At 32.0% G+C, this 17,318-nt stretch overlaps 3 protein-coding genes across 3 annotated transcripts in view; 1 reads left to right on the top strand and 2 right to left on the bottom strand.

Annotated features, from left to right (window-relative positions):
• Ziz (Zizimin) overlaps positions 1–16,753 on the top strand; it is a 39,498-nt gene extending 22,745 nt beyond the window's left edge. The window contains exons 30-34 of the mRNA XM_026631862.2: positions 12,984–13,396; positions 14,165–14,381; positions 15,112–15,277; positions 15,646–15,771; positions 15,865–16,753. Of these exons, the coding sequence (XP_026487647.2) occupies positions 12,984–13,396; positions 14,165–14,381; positions 15,112–15,277; positions 15,646–15,771; positions 15,865–16,078 (1,136 nt within the window). The 3' untranslated portion in view covers positions 16,079–16,753. The remainder of the gene's footprint in view (positions 1–12,983; positions 13,397–14,164; positions 14,382–15,111; positions 15,278–15,645; positions 15,772–15,864) is intronic.
• Positions 1,335–4,078, bottom strand: LOC113394525 (prostatic acid phosphatase-like). Its single transcript, XM_026631867.2, has 7 exons — positions 3,797–4,078; positions 3,481–3,591; positions 3,151–3,390; positions 2,452–2,634; positions 2,195–2,315; positions 1,876–2,087; positions 1,335–1,658 (listed from the first exon to the last, which is right to left on the bottom strand). The coding sequence occupies exons 1-7, from the start codon at positions 3,956–3,958 to the stop codon at positions 1,497–1,499; spliced, it is 1,191 nt and encodes a 396-aa protein (XP_026487652.1). The 5' UTR covers positions 3,959–4,078; the 3' UTR covers positions 1,335–1,496.
• On the bottom strand, positions 4,629–11,582 carry LOC113394526 (venom acid phosphatase Acph-1-like). The gene is made up of 7 exons (XM_026631868.2): positions 11,268–11,582; positions 10,522–10,632; positions 9,734–9,973; positions 9,066–9,248; positions 8,534–8,654; positions 6,738–6,949; positions 4,629–5,287 (listed from the first exon to the last, which is right to left on the bottom strand). Exons 1-7 carry the CDS (start codon positions 11,430–11,432, stop codon positions 5,129–5,131), a joined length of 1,191 nt encoding a protein of 396 aa, XP_026487653.2. The 5' UTR covers positions 11,433–11,582; the 3' UTR covers positions 4,629–5,128.
• Positions 16,754–17,318: the final 565 nt, after the last annotated feature.

The raw sequence follows: 17,318 nt of genomic DNA, 5'->3' as shown, positions 1-17,318 counted from the left end.
ATTTATGTAGATAACTCACTCTATCGAGTCTATGGCAGTCAACTATAGTGATAGATTTTTTGGCTATACTAAAATATACATATGAAATAGAGTTTTCTTTTAAGTAGGTACTTATTATATTTATATGATCTGCGGACTGCCTAATAGTTGGTTCCTTGCTTTGCCTTTACTAGCTTAATTTCGTATTTCATTCATAAAACATTTTTTATAATAACAATGACCTTTTGAAGTATAAATTAAATTGTCAGTGATAATGAAATTACAAATATGTAATAAATGTTAAACGAATACTTATTTTTATTATTTAGTATTGTTCTATAATTATATGAAAACTTAAAAAAAAAAACTATTATTATTATAAAAATGTCCCGGTCTAACTAGTTCCGGTAACATACGGTTTACTACAAAAAATTACAATAGACAACTTACTTCGAACACACAATGCTCGTTAAATGCACCATAGCGTAGCAATAATGTTATTCATATAGTACTTGTTCGTGTCGCAGAATTATATTTTAGCAACATAATAAACTGAAAAGTAATTAATATTTCCAAGTGATTTAACCGACTAACTGTCTTTGTTGATCTCTACGTATCTTATTTATCAAGAAATCTGATAAACTATAATTAAACATAATATATATAATGAGAGCATGTCTAGGAAATATGACTATTTAATTGTTATCGAGATAAAACTGTTTCTATGCACTCAATGTGTCTTATGCGTAATGATTATCGTTATTTCATGTAGATGTGTAGTCGTCCGAACCGAGTTTTGGAAACGGCAGCCAGTCCTAAAACCTAGTTATCCAGCGCAGGATATTGTAATACACGATTGCGTGCACAATTACAGATGCACACAGGCAAACCAACACGACCCGGAAGAGGTCAGCCGCAGAACCACGCTCAAAGCTGCGGATTTTCTGAACTTCTGATTCGGTTCAAATAGTATAAATTGCGAAAGTTATATTTGGGAATATTTACCTTATCTTTTTTTGGTGATGACGGTAGGCTCGTCGCAACCCTGGCTGGGTAGGTAACCAGACCATTCAATTACCATTTACTTTCTTTCAAACAAGTTATATAGTTTCCTCAGGAAATATAGGAACTTAGATTATGCTGACTGACAGCAATGTAAGTAATTGCAAATGTGTCTTGCAATATCATGTACCTAGTCTAATTACTAGTCTGTAGTTTTGAAAAATTTTAAAATCGTCTGACTATTTGACCAAACAATATTCATTTCACATTTTTATTTAGACTTAATGAATATTGAAATACAGAAAAAAAAACACACATGAAAATCACAGCCAGTTTATTTGTTTTGTATGTACGTTCACAACAATTAACACATTCGGAATCAACATAGTATGTAATACATGAAAATAATTTACTTTCACAACTCAAAGTATAAATATATTAACGTTTACATTGCACTTTTTTTTCTTAATCGTAAAAGTCGACAGGATTAAAGTGTTTTATATTTAATTATTATATTAACTAATCGGAGTCGAACATAGTTTTTTATGATCGCTTCGAGATATGACATGATCTTGCGTTAAAGTAACGAAAGTGTCATAGTCGCAGAACGCTTGTCCTCCGCAACCAGCGATTGGTAGCACAACTCCTGGGCCTCCGCCGTCTGCCGCATACGTCGCCTAATCAATGACATAAATTATATATTTTTTATATCATAAAACCAAAATTTAATGGAATATACACAATATATTAATCCTTGAACGTTCTTGATTACTTTAATTGTTGGCTTGTAATCAAACATTTAAAATTAATTTTAAATATGAGAATTAACACGTGATTTCGACATCGGCGTCTTAGCCAATTTTGTTTTAAATATGTAATACATTTACAACTTACGGTAAAACCGTATTGTCCTGTTAGAAGTCTCTTTCTGAGTTCTAAAGATATCGTTGAACCATATTTAGGCTGATGTGGTTTGAACACCTTCATAGCTGCCATGAATCCAGCTACGTTATTTTCATGTGCTGAGTATAGACGTAACTTTGGTTGATCCCATTTGCCCTCGATAGCAGCGTTCGTAGCATTCAATGCGTCAGCCAGAAGCACTCCTGCGATTGAATCGTTACAGGTCATTACCCTTGACAATGACATTAGAAATAGATTGATTGCCTAAGTAATTGAAACAGTTCGTAATAGTACCGTTAATTTTTTTTACCTGATGCCAATCTTATCATTTCACTGGTGTGGTATTCCAATGCGTATTCAATTTTAGTCATTTCTTTTATTTGTGGCATCACGTCATTGGCCCATTTCGGAGCTCTCACACCAATGTTGGCCTGAAATTTTTTTATATAAACATTTTTAACATATATTTACCTTTTGCTTTATGGTATCGAGTGTAATTTTTAAATTTTCCACTGCAATTCTAAAAATGTATAGTTTGTATGTAATTGTTACATGTTGTATACTAACCAGAGTCTGAAATAAGTTATCTAAATAGAAAACATCCTCTGGTACGGATATGTCTGTTCCTGTTTTTATTGTTAAAAACTTAAAGAGACCTTCGTAAGGCTTTAGTTTTTTTTGTACTTCAGGTAAATTGTATACTTGTTGTCTTAGTTCGAGATAACGGGGGCAGTTATAATAATATAATAGCTGAAAAAATATTCAATTATGATAAATATGTTTTAAAAAAATTAAAGTTTTATTAATGATCGCGTTACATATTTAATATCAAACCAAATATCTTTGTAATATAGATGATTTATCACGTGCAGTACACGTGACTTTCAAACTGACTCGATTAAAACCAGTTAAACACATACTTAATGTAGTCGAAAAATTTGCTTATTCTTTTATTCGTCTAATCAACATTTTTGGTATCGATATTACTGATGACAAACAGTTACAAACCGTTTAATAATTTACAACATAAGATAGTCTTCATACGAGTATACAATATAATACTATTCATGGTTTTATTCGTGTCAGACGTTACGGCATGTTACACGTCACGATCATCTAATGCGTTTTTTTTTTTCAAATTGATAAGTCAGTTGCCGAGCTTTCAAACAAAAAAATGCTCAGCTATATTAAAAAAAAAAAAATAATAACAATTTTAATAGGGTATTTCCATTTAAGTTTGCTTATTCATTTACTCATGATACTCACATCGTCATCATCATAGGCTGGTGTATCGTAAGGTACGGGTTGCCAGTTGAGGAAAGGGTTCCACTTCTGGGCTGGTGGAGGTGGATAAATGGCACTCAGAGCGGTCAACGCTGTCATTTTAGTGCGGGAGAAGTCTGTTGTTCGAACGGAAATTTCATCGGGCAAATATAATTTAGATATGAGGTTGTCATAGCGTTCTCTCAAATATTCTCCAACGAGATATCCTCGCTGTTTACCTTTCTGTTTAAAAATAAATATTTTTTTGAATCGTATGTAAATTTAATATAATTATTCAAAGTTTGTAATAATAATAGAATTTTCCTTACTTACATTCGTTAATGCTTTTTTCCCGTAAGGAAAGAATATTTTGTCATAATTTTGGTCTGTTGGAAATTTTTTTAATTCTTCCTCGTCTGGAGTTCTGTCTCCATGTCGAAATACCTAAGAAAATAAGTTCAAGGATCATAATTTTTATGGTAAAACACTAATATTGTAAAATGTATTTACTATAATACTTGTTAATAATTGTATATCTAAAAATAATATGAAGGAAAATTTTATTTTTTATTGTAATAAAACATCAAATTCGATCTTAAATACATCAAAATTACTTTAGGACCAAATACAACACTTTAAAAGGACGTACCACAAAAGACATTAATAGCTCGGTGTTGGCTAGCTCGTAGTCTAGCAGATCATACTTGTTATTTGGTTCCAAAGTATGACCCAACGGAAACTTCTTGTGATACTGTTCCTCGCCAGCTCTAACGGCCACGACCATCAACGCTACCATGTATAGCAAATCCATATTTTTATTTCAATAAGCAATTAACGAACATTTATGCGACGTTTCTTATCGGCATTATCTACGCGCGTTCGCGAACCGATTTCGACTGCCGTACTCAGAGCGTCTACTCCATTTATATAGACATAAGTATTATGTACGTTTCGTTAATACGGAGTCGCAAGTGGTTTTTCACATCATCCGACATGTTATATATTAAAAACGATTAACGAAAATCAAATGTCTAACTAAACGATTATTTAACGTTTTCTATTTAAAGTGATATATTTTTAAAGAGCAGGCGGAACTACTAAAATTATTTAATAAATTATTAAAAAAGTTACTAACCCGATTTTTGTGTATGTGTATTTATTAGTAGTATATGTATTTGTTAAATCCAAAATAGTGGATTTGTTATCGCTCAGATATTAACAGCAAATCTTCGTTTTTTGTTTTCTTAAAGTAAGGGGGTAATCAATGGCTGATTATTTTACTCGTTTGCCTTTCTGTAATTAAAAATTACTGAACACTAATACCGATGTCGTAGACTATAAAAGAGCCTCACTTCCTTGTAGTGCAAAATTTCAACTCCATGATTTATATGAAATGGTTAAAAATTCTGTTCTAAGATTTGTCCCCAAATTGTAAAAGGTAAAGTTAAGTAAAATCCCGTAAAATATGTATTTATATATATAATGATAATAAACCTATTCTTTAGATTTCCATTTTTAAATACGATCAGTCACTATGATATGTCACTAAACCCAATTAGTTGGTAATTATTTAAAACCCTAATAAAATTTTAGTCATTAGTTTATTTTAATTATCTAATATTGTATCTGTAATAAATATTTTGTTCAATGAATATAACAGATAATATTATTAATAAAAACGTAAACGTAATTAAAACGTATTAATTAACAAAATATCTACAGGTAAAGTATCTCTTTTGGGAAAATTGTAATTAGTATGTTTTAAGGAAAATCGATTGCACAAAAATTAACGGTGCAAGGTTTTTTTTAAATATTTATTATTACCAGCGATCGTCATCGATCACGCTTGACTAGCTATTCTCTAATAATTTCATGGAAGTTGAATAAAAAACTCTTTTTAAAACTTACCCGTACGCATAATAACGTCATTTTATTTATTAAAACATAATATAAAATATTTCAATATTTTCATACTAAACTATTAAAGAGGGGTAAAACATTGTTTCATATAATCGCTGCGAGATAGCAGCACGTCTCTTATAAGGGTAAGAAACATTTCGTAGTCGCAAATCGAATTTCCGCCACAGCCTTCAATTGGTAAAACAACACCGGGACCTCCAGCTTCCGCGGCATACACGATCTGTAACATAGACAGAATATATATAGGTAGTGTAGTGTAGTGAATAGACTAGTGATTGCAGCAAATTAACATTTCAATTATCGATTCGATTTTGACACTTTAATCGATATTTCTTTTTGATTTTTGGTTTCCGATTTTTTTCCGGTCGAAAAGAACAAAGTAATTTATGCCAATGTTTATTGTTAGTGGATATATAGTGCAAGTAAATAGTTATCATATACAAAATGCGCCAGAAAATATAGGTTAGTAGTTGTATATGTAGTTCTTATTATAATGTTATTCCATAAAGTTGGTGCAAAAGTTAAAACAGAGTGTGTTTGGTACTTCTTTACGAGCTATTGATTGGATAAAGATGAAATTTTGTAATCCTTGTCCAAAAATTACTACGATAAAATAATTTGATGCAGGTGAAGCCACGGGGCTCGTACTATTACGTATTATTATTAAATAGCAGCACTAATAATATTAGGAGTACGTAGGACAGTTACTGAGAATTATTACAACTTGTATAAACGAATCATTTTCTGGTGAGGTTATTTTAACAGTTTGTTAGGGTCTATTTTGTTTTGTATTGTTTTTTTTTGTCTATTGGTTTTTACCTCTGTTACCCTCTGTCTCAAGATTTTTCCCTTTTTTTGACAGAGACTACAAAATTAGAAACAGCTAGTGAACTAAAAATAAAAAAGTAATATTTTCTAGGACTTGTAATTCACACATGCCGACAATTTTTTGAGGTCGGTGCCAGCATTGCCAGCCATGAGCGAGCAGCAGACGCTTGTTATTATTAAGTATTAATATTTATTATATATTAAGTACATTTTTAATTTGTGTTTGTTATTATGGCTAGCATTAGCTGTTTATAATTTTAAAGTCGGTTTAATTTTTTTATAAATTTTTATTATGTCAGTTATGCTTGTAATTCACATACATTCACTTCAAAGGGGAACTTAGGACTGTTTAAGAATAATTTCATTTTTTTTAAATAAATTAGATGAGTAGGTATCACCTGCAGGATTATTCTGTAGATTTAGTATTACTAACATTATAATAATATATTATAATAAGAGCCGAGCCGAGATGGCCCAGTGGTTAGAACGAGTGCATCTTAACCGATGATTTCGGGTCCAAACCCAGGCAAGCACCACTGAATTTTCATGTGCTTAATTTGTGTTTATAATTCGTCTCGTGCTCGGCGGTAAAGGAAAACATCGTGATGAAACCTGCATGTGTCTAATTTCAACGAAATTCTGCCACATGTGTATTCCACCAACCCGCATTGGAGCAGCGTGGTGGAATATGCTCCATAGCTTCTCCTCAAAGGGAGAGGAGGCCTTAGCCCAGCAGTGGGAAATTTACAGGCTGCTAATGTAGAATGTAAAAATGTAATAATAATAAATCAATCCCAGTTTCAATTAAACAATATAAATTATATTATACTTAATATAGTCACCATTATTCCGTGCTTTCCTGTTGTCACATTCTTTCTAAGTTCTAAGGAAACAGTTGATCCATATTTGGGCTGATGTGGCGTAAATACTCTGGCGGCTGCTAAGAGGGCTGCCACGTTATTTTCATGGCCCGAATATAGACGTAACTTCACTTGTTTCTCGTTTCCGGCGATTGCAGCGTCTATTGCTTCAACTATTTCAGCCATGAGTACACCTATTTTTTTTATTATAATATTATAATGTTTGTATAAAAATATTTAAATATGAAAAGTGTCATATATAGGAAAACACTTAAGGCATATTTTTAGTAATTATTAGAAAAATGTAAATAGATAATCAGTGCTGACGTAATCACCACATAGACCCTCCGTCTCCTATGTTGTCATATATAAGCAAAGTAAATATATTTTTTATCTATTTCTTCGATTTCTAAGAGTCTTTGTTGGAATATATGGGTTGTTCCCATATATTGGTCAAATTCTGGATACTGAAAATTTCTAAAGCATCTCTTGCAAGACATGAGCGAATAATTACCACGTCAACCGATTTCGATGATTATTGATAGCGTATTTGATTTTATATTAATATAATTTGTATGTGTAGAACATACATCAGGGTAAGTATCGTATAAATCGTATCGTTTAAAGATCTTATAATCAATTATAATTGATAAGATCTTAAAACTTACCATCGAAATAAGACATTAACAAATTCAACTGAAAACTCAAACTCTAATTCCTTTATTCAACATAGAAGCATTACACTTACTTATTGATGGTCAAATTAAACACTACCACCGGTTCGGAAAAAGGAACACCCTGACCTGAGAAGAACCGGCGAAAGAAACTCAGCGGGTCTTTTTTTTATTTTGCGAAATTAATTACATACATAATTGTATATGAATAGAAACAGCCAAGAGGCGATCGTTTCATTCCCAAGGTGTGCTATCAAACATATACTCACTAATTGTATAGTAACCTTTCGCACACAAGCGTTCCTTAACATTTTTTTTAAATATGGCAACAGAAGCATTTTGAACGCTTTCTGGGATCCTGTTGTAGAAGCGTATACATTGCCCCACAAAAGAGTTACTGTCGAGTAACAGGAGTAACAAGATTGTGTTTGTTCCTTGTACCAATGTTATGAGAATCACATTTTCTCATAACAACATTAATATTTTTCCGTACATACAAAACATTACAGAATATATATTGAGAAGCAACAGTTAATATCTTAATTTCTTTAAATTTATACCTTAATGATTCCTTGGCTCCTAGGTTATAGATTTCGCGAATAGCCCTCTTCTGCAGCACAAATATAGTATGGATAGCGGCTGCGTTACCCCAAAGCATAATACCGTAGGACATTATACTGTGAAAGTAACTGAAATAAACTAGGCGAGCCGTATCAACATCGGTAAATAATCTAATTTTTTTGACATGCCGCAGAACTCAGTCTACCCGCCAATCCGTTTATATGGGGGAGCCACTGTAACTTGGCATCAAGAGTAAGGCCAAGAAATTCAGTTGTTTCAACTGGATTTATCGATTCCCCATTGATAAGTACATCGTGTTTTACATTTTGCACATTGGGTGTACTAAATTTTACAATTTTAGTTTTTTTATTATTCAGCCTAAGATTATTTACGCTAAACCAGTGTACTATATCAGACATAGCATTGCTTACATCGTCATACTGTACCTGTTTCCTATTAATTTTAAAAACCAAAGAGGTATCATCAGCAAACAATACTATATCTTGTTTGTTCCCAACAAGAAATATTATTGAGAAATATTACCTCCAGATAATCTTATTAAATCTTTGTTGTAGAATAAACTAAGGTATTCAATTTTAGTCATTTCTTTAATTTTCGGCATTAGATCATCAGCCCATCTTGGAAGTGTGACGCCAGTGTTATTCTGAAAATAAAATTATTTTAATATTATACTTTTTATTTCACGTAAAAACTTGGGTGGTTGATTGTTTATGTTTATGCGTCCTGGACATAAGGTAGAATCTAACAGTCTATTAGTTCGTTTGTCCTTAGTTTATATCGAGGATGAAATATACCTAAATATTTTATTGTATTTAATGTCTATATGAAAATGATTTACCAACCCGTAGCAACGGTTGAGATAACTAACATATTACTGGATAAATAAACATTTCTGAGCTTCGTCAATACGGCAATTAACTAAGGCCTTTATAAAAAATTGGTCTCGTGATGTAAAGTGATTTTATAAAAAAAAAATAAGTTGATAATAATTGAATGTCCGCTAGTGAATTGGATTAAGTAACACATTGTTTAATAATACGAAGTAGTATCATACCAATGTCTGGAACAGATTGTCCAAAAAGAAAACATTTTCTGGTGTTTCTATATTCGTTCCTGTTTTAACGCTTAATACTTCAAATAAGTTTTCGTACGAACTTATCGCATTGCTTAATGCGGGCACTTCGTAAACGCTGTTTTTTAATTCATCGTACCGTGGGCAGTTGGAGAAATGTAGAAGCTGTGAAATAAATTTGAATGAATATTCACATTAATATCTTTTCTTTAATTATTTACTTGAAAAACCCACGTGTTCCCTCCAATGTTTATGTTTTGGAATACATATATACAAATTATCTGCATATGTAGGTGTACGTGCGAGAGATAAGTGGACTGTATTAAAATGAGTAAACGGGGGGAATTGTTACCACGAAATCCGTGTTCTTACTTTCGAAGACACTTTCTTCTTGGGAGCGCTCCCTTGGTCTTCACACACTTGAAGAACACAAGCCAAGGGATGGGTGATGTTATTTGTAGGATAGGAGTAGGATAATAGTTCGTTACACTAGCTAACTTTTAAGCGCGGCTCACTAACGTTACACACGTTGCCTATACGAGAATCATACCATGGACAATTCAACGTTTCAATTTATGCATTATTCCTAAATACGCTACAGAAGGTGTACACAATACATGAATGCATTTTATATCTATATTGTTACTTACATCGTCATTGCTCCATTCCATTGTGTCATATGGTATGGGCTGCCAATTCAATTCAGGATTCCACTTCTGAGCTGCTTGTGGGGGATACATTGATGCCAGTACAACCAGAGCGGTCATCTTAGTACGCGCGTAGTCTGTCGTCCGCACAGATATCTCATCGGGCAAATATAATTGAGATATGCTATCATTATAGCGATCTCTCAAATATTCCCCCACAAGGAATGCACGCTCTTTGCCTTTCTGTTAAATGAAACGAAGAATAGTAACAATACTATACATATTTTTATTAACTATTTTCCCACATAAATCAGGTTGTGTTAAAGATATCGGTGCTTCATTGATCTCCTGTAGCATCACACACAATGTTTGTAAATATTGTTGAATATTTTAGTTTTCGTTTTTGGATGCATTCATTAAAAATAATAATATATATTAATTGAAAGTTCGGAGAATGAAGCCTAATGATTTGAAAAGTACCAAAACATGTATACAAATAATATATATGGGCTAAAAAATGGAATAATTTCGACCTCATTTGATACTACTGGTACATATTACGAATTCCGTAAAAAGGTCGAATTAAAACAATTTCACAATTATTATTGTCAGATACATATATCATAATCATATGTTTAAAAAAATAAGAAACACAAACAACTGTAAAATTGTGCAAAACTTATGACCGCCACCTAATTAATAAGTTAACCTTCAACTGTTCACTCCAAACATACACATACTTTAGTTTATTGCATGTATGCGAACATCTTATAGTCTAAACTACAACTTACATTTGTGAGTGCTTTCTTTCCGTATGGATAGAAAATACTATCATTAAATTGTCCTGATGGATATTTATCTAACTCTTGTTGATCCGGTGTTCTATCGCCATGTCTGAAAACCTAACAAAAAATATGAACTTAATTAAATATGATAATTTATTACGATCAATTATTTTTGTAATGTTAATCTTTTGTATCTATTTAGATACAAAAAAATGTGAATATAGAAATGTACACAAGAGATGGAAAAACTTCCATGTCCCATTATATATTTATACATGGATTAACAAACCGCATTATATATTCATTACAATTCCAGTATTGTAGTATAAATATTGTTATAAAGTATAATATGTACATATAAATTACAAAATAATATAAAACGTTGTCGCTTATTAATAGTCTGGTGTGCAAGGAGTAATGAGTGCTTTTATGTTTCTAATTTTGAGATACGCACTTACGCCGCTATATAAACGGTGCGTTTTCAGCAAAGCAAAAGCCGCAGAGCGAAATATGTAATTGCATCTAGTTAAAATTCTAAAACGAATCTTTTGCAATTACACAATATAATTTTTTATTGATTTTGTGTTCAACCTTCTCCAAGAATCTGAGTTGCTATTTTTCCTTTGTTAATGTTGCATCTTAAGCAAGATAAAAAAAACAATTAGCGTTATTCTTTTTATTGTTTGATGGAATAATATATGGGCGAAAACGTTATAGTTCCATTATGTTACAAGTTGAATTGTGATACTTACCACAAAAGACAGCACCAATTGATTATAGTCCAAATCATGGTTTTCAGAATTAATCGTATCATTGAGATCCTTTGGTAATTCTTCAAGAATCGGCATCCATTGATCAACTGATGAACAAAAAGCCGACACTATCACAAAACTAAACAATGGAAACGCTTGCAACATTATGTCGAACAAGATTTAATATCATAATGTCACTGCCTTAACAAGTCCACATGGACTGCAAATATATGATACCCAATTCTATTTATATAGTATCTACCAATGTGATTACGATTTTCGGTACGCTATCAGATATTTCTGCTTCAAAATGCCTACTTGCCATGTTTTTATGGTGTATTTTGATATCAATAACAAAAATAATCAAAAACAGGCGTATCAAATGTACTTTCTTGACACTCTGTATAAGAACCAGTTAATACTGGTAAGATAATTACTAAGAAATAATGACACACATCGTGTATACTACAATATATGTATATTATTATTATATTACTATACCGGTATTTTTTATAAATGTCAGAATTAGCAATCGAAGTCCTTAAGACTAGATTGAAATGACGCAACCTATCAAAAAACTAGATTGTTATAATATCCGGCTATAAAATACTAGTTGGTACAAATAAATGAAACAAAAAAAGATTAAAGTAACGAATATTCAAAATAAGAATCCTTGTAATTTTAATATAAAATAGTTTAATCATTTTGTATTCAACGCATTTTTTTTAAATTAATGTTATTCCAACATACTAATCTACATAACAATCATTTATACCTATAGACACGTCTTGGGGTTAAGACATTCTCGTATGCCGTGACGGCAAACGGCATGCTCTTTTAAGTCGAAATTTAAATAAATAAATACATATTGGACCTTCATTACTCTGATCCCAATGTAAGTAACTAAAGCACTTGTGTTGTGGAAAATCAGAAGTAACGACGGTACCACAAACACCCAGACCCAAGACAACATAGAATACTAATGAACTTTTTCTACATCGACTCGGCCGGGAATCGAACCCTGGACGTCGGAGTGGCGTACCCATGAAAACCGGTGTACACACTACTCGACGGCGTATATTATATGATACACTTCGGTGTTACTCATAAATATAATATAACTTCTCGACTGCGGCTTCGCTCGCGTTTTAGTGATTGGTCGCCAAGTGTTAGGCAAACAAACTAGCCTATGTCCTTCCTTTGCGTTCATGCTTGCGTCATACATACAATAAATTTTATCAAATTCGATTCAGTGGTTTGGCTCTGAAAGAGCAACAGACAGACATACAGACAAGCCGCAGTTACTTTCACCTTTATTATATTAGTATATGACGAAAAATATACTTGTTTTAGTAACGGTACTCTTTTACCTATTGTATATTTTTGTAATTTATTGTTTTGTTTAAACTATTTTTTTTCAGTAACCAAGCATCAATTTCCTTGTTTGAGATCTACCAAGCATCTTGTGATGGATATAATTAATATTAACGTAACATACATTTTATGCTTGATATTAATATCGCTACAGTTGTCTATATGTTCATTAATAAATTGGCAGTTGGGTTTTTTATTTCAAGGTTTATTATAAAGATTTATACTTACGAATGTTATTTAAATAGTCTCGTTTTTGTTATTTAAAAATTATACACATATATGCGATAATAATTTTAAAAAATCGAAAAGCCATCTGATCATTATTATTCTATTTTGTTACAGGTATGACAGACGTCCATTATAACGAACAATCACTCCTGGATCAACTGATGTTGTGTACAGAGTACGTTGATAAAGCAGAGCGATATGAACTTCTAGGACCCTTGTACCGACTTGTGATTCCGATATACGAGCGAAGGAAGGATTATCAAGCGCTCCTCACATGCTACCAACATCTTACCAAAGCTTACGCTAAAGTCATCGAAGTCACCAATTCGGGGAAAAGACTTCTGGGTAGATTCTATCGAGTGGCCTTTTTCGGAAAAGCCCACTTCGGCGATGACGAAGAGGGCATAGAGTTTATTTACAAGGAACCAAAGTTGACTTCACTGAGCGAAATCTCAGAAAAACTTCAAAATTTCTACGAGCAAAAATTCGGCGCTGACTGCGTCAAAATGATAATGGATTCGGCGCCGGTAAGGAAATACGAATATATTAGACTGGTACCTCAAGTACCATTACTTAGATTGGTTATTAATATGGACATTAACTTTGGAGGTCGAACTCAATTCTGCGAATGCGTAAAATTCCCAATTCCACAAATTGAGTGTAGAAAAAATCAAAAAACACGAACATTCGTTTCAAAAATGTAATACTCAATTTAGAATTATTAATTTCTACAAAAAACTATGTTATGTAAATAACCTAACTTAACACCTATGTCATAATATTATAAAATTATAAAGAATATACTTTCTAAGATTGTCAAAGAAATATCATCCGTTCGAGGTAGAAATTAACTAAAATAAAGAAAAAAAACAAACGATTCTAATATATCAATACATATTTGGATTTTAGTCTATCGAATTTGCAAAATTGCTTTAAAAATATTTACGTATTAGATTGACTTTACTTTAGAAATTGATAGGGATGGCTTAAGGACTGGAAAGTTCATTGCTGAGCAAAAATAATTTACATAATATGAAAACGTTTGATATACATAAGTACAAATTATTTTTCATAATGAAGTTACGATTACTTAACAGTTTTAATTTATATTGTGTTAAAAATCTTGCAACTGAATTTAAACCAATTCCACTCAACTAATTAATATAAAATTTTACACACACTTTTGGTACTTTTGAGTAGACTATTACTATTAGAAACTATTCCTTTATGTCTATTGTAGAGCGTTTTGGGCTCTCTTGGCGTTGGTTATATGTATAATGTATGTTAATCAACAGGTGAACCGCGATGAGTTAGATAGCAAGCTGGCGTACATCCAAGTCACGTGGGTGCGCGTGTCGCCCGAAGGAATGTCAGCCACACACTCGGCAGGAGAAGGTTCTTTCGACCGGGTCCATAACGTGAGACGTTTCGTCTTCGAGACTCCCTTCACCAGAGACGGAGCTGCACGTGGGCCCGTACATCATCAAAGACTACGGCTTACCCATCTCACTGGTATGATATGTCATATTTTGGATACACGCTTTGTATTAATGCGTCGTTACAAACCTTAGTAGTATCCGAGAGATTTTATTGTTCAGTAAAAGGATTTGTGTCTGTTTTATTTTTATAATTACATAAAAATTACGTGCCTCAGGCTTACATTCATATAGGATTATAAATGACATCATCATATTATTAATAAATCGTGTAACATTTATATAATACCCTTGTTTTCCTTATCTATGCATGAATTACAATTCATATAATATGAATATAATAATTTTATTCAAACAAAATGGATATTGGATACTATTTGGGATTGGCTACCGATTGATTGACTGATCAAGACGGAAGAAGGCACAGATATGGTTTAGTTTGATAGAGAAGATTTTTATACTAGCCACTTTGTTGAAACAGGCCCCTAGATCTCGCTGCATTATCAGCTTCTTCACCGTTCAACTAATCGTTATGACAATATATTCACTGATCTAATCTATACTAATATTATAAATGCAAAATTAACTCTATCTGACTGTCTGTTTGTTTGTTTGCGTTTTCACGGCCAAACCGCTGAACCAAATTCGATGAAATTTAGTATGAAGGAAGCTATTATATATATTACGTATATCCTTCCTTAGGTTCGTAAGGAAGGATATACGTAATATATATACGGAAATAAATAATAGGGGAAGTCAATATTAATGATTCAAGTACAGATTATAATAAAAATATGTTTAAACAGCTGACAGTTGGTTCCCGTATGTAAAGCGTCGAGTGCCGGTTATCGAAACCCAAGTGGAAGAGAAAAGTCCCATAGAAGTCGCGGTTTCCGAGATGGAAAGTCAGGTGGGCGAGCTAGCGGAAATCGTCAACGCTAAAGCGCCAGATATCAAGAAACTGCAACTCAGGTATACTCGTATAGGAACATTGTAAATGTCAAACTTGGAATATAAAACGTTAAAATATGAACTAAAGTATCTTGCCGTCGTAAAATTGTTTACTAAGCAATAAATGCTTTAAAGTGATTTCTTATAGAAGTTCTCATTACACAAAAATCTGATATTTGAAATTCGACTTTAAGTGTTTTAATTCAAAGTATATTTTAAAAGTCGTATGTAATCGTTCATACTTAACGTTTTCATTAAAACCCACTATATATAAGAATAATTTAATAATGTCATTCGCTTCTACTTGTATAGACGATTAAATACTTTCTACAACGAACAATAAATGTTAAAGTTAATCTACTAATGCATATTTGTAATATTTTTTTCAGATTACAAGGCAGCATATGCGTTCAAGTAAATGCTGGTCCATTGGCATATGCGAATGCGTTCCTAGACCCAACGTTAGCTCCGATGTATCCAGATGATATGGTCGACAAATTAAAGGCTATATTTAAGTAAGTACTTTTGAAGAAATTAAATGAAAATGTGTTTACAATTCCCGGCAAAAAAAATTATGTCCCACTTACTTTTTCGTTACCTTCTTTCAGGGAATTCCTGACAATTTGCCACGCGGCTCTGCAGTTGAATGCAAAATTAATAAGCTCCGACCAGGTGACGTACCAGGAGGCTCTCGAATCAAACTACTATAAGCTAAGCGACTCTCTCTCCAGCATGCTGGGCCAGCCCCTGCAGGACATTCTCGTCAATGGAAACCTCAGTACTACTGTCACTGGGGTCGAACTCGATTCAAGCAATGCTTAAAATATTAAACTTCTAGCGATATATATATTGCCGATTTAAGTATAAAAAATTGAACTAATTTACGAACGAGTCCAGGCATTTTTGCCAATTATCGAATCATGAAAATATAATTTAGCCAAATATATCTTAACCATACTTGGAAAATAATATAACTCGGTAAAATATGTACGGCTATCATAATATAGAAATAGGTCCATACGACTTTCTATACATTTTTTAAATTATGATAGTTCGTAATAAATTAAACGTCTTTAACAGTACGTGATATTAACGTACAATTTTGCTCTTTACTTTTTTGCGTATTACCAAAAAATATATCTCCTGTAGAGTCATAAATGTTCTTTAATTTATTTAGGCCTATAAATTATCAAGCGTATTTGAAATTGCTATCAAGACATTTTATTAAATAAAGGTCTGCATATAATCTCATTTTTATAAAAGGTAATTTTTCGATAAACTTTTAGCTAGGATTTCTATAACTCTAAATGATATCTCTAAGATTGCTCTTTAGTTTTGTAGCCAGTTAGTTAGCAATCGTTAAGAGTATTGTTCAATTATAATATAATTATAATCTCAAAATTAATTTCTATATTAAATATTCATACAAAATACGAATCTTAATACTTACTAAATTAAATTTATATTGATTTTTTTATAGGCGAATTACCATGAAAACTATAAAATTCCAACAGACAATTTATAAAGAAAAAATGTTAGTACACAAAAAATCTGAACAAACTATACAAGTCAATTACAAGATCCTTCCTGTTTGTAAACTATTACTTGCAAGTTCAACTAAATATTTCGTTACTATAACAAAATTATACAGGATGAACATTTCTACTGGACTAGCATGGCTAAATCCGAAACTCTAACGAATAGCAAAAAAATACTCAAAGGAAGATTCCCTGGACCTGATTTTAATGAAAACTAAAACTGCATCCAAAAATTAGACTTGGAAAATCAATATTTCTAGCCAAGAATATAAATTAATTAATTATATTGATTTTTCAAAATTCCAATGATGTTGTTTAAGTTTTCATTAAAATAAGACCCGAGATTGCTTTGAGATTTTTTTCTTTCTCTGATACAATACATCTCTAATATAAAATCCTATCTCTGATCTATACAAAATAAGTTGTCTGTATTTTACATTATTTTAAGTGATGAACAAACATATACTATATCATTATAGTTATACAATGAAAAGTGTGATTAGAACGTTTTTTTGTGACTTATA

This window comes from Vanessa tameamea, chromosome 4 (genome assembly GCF_037043105.1).
Source record: "Vanessa tameamea isolate UH-Manoa-2023 chromosome 4, ilVanTame1 primary haplotype, whole genome shotgun sequence".
Lineage (NCBI taxonomy): Eukaryota > Metazoa > Arthropoda > Insecta > Lepidoptera > Nymphalidae > Vanessa > Vanessa tameamea.
Note: the sequence above shows the minus strand (reverse complement) of the source record. Positions and strands in the feature narration are given on the sequence as shown.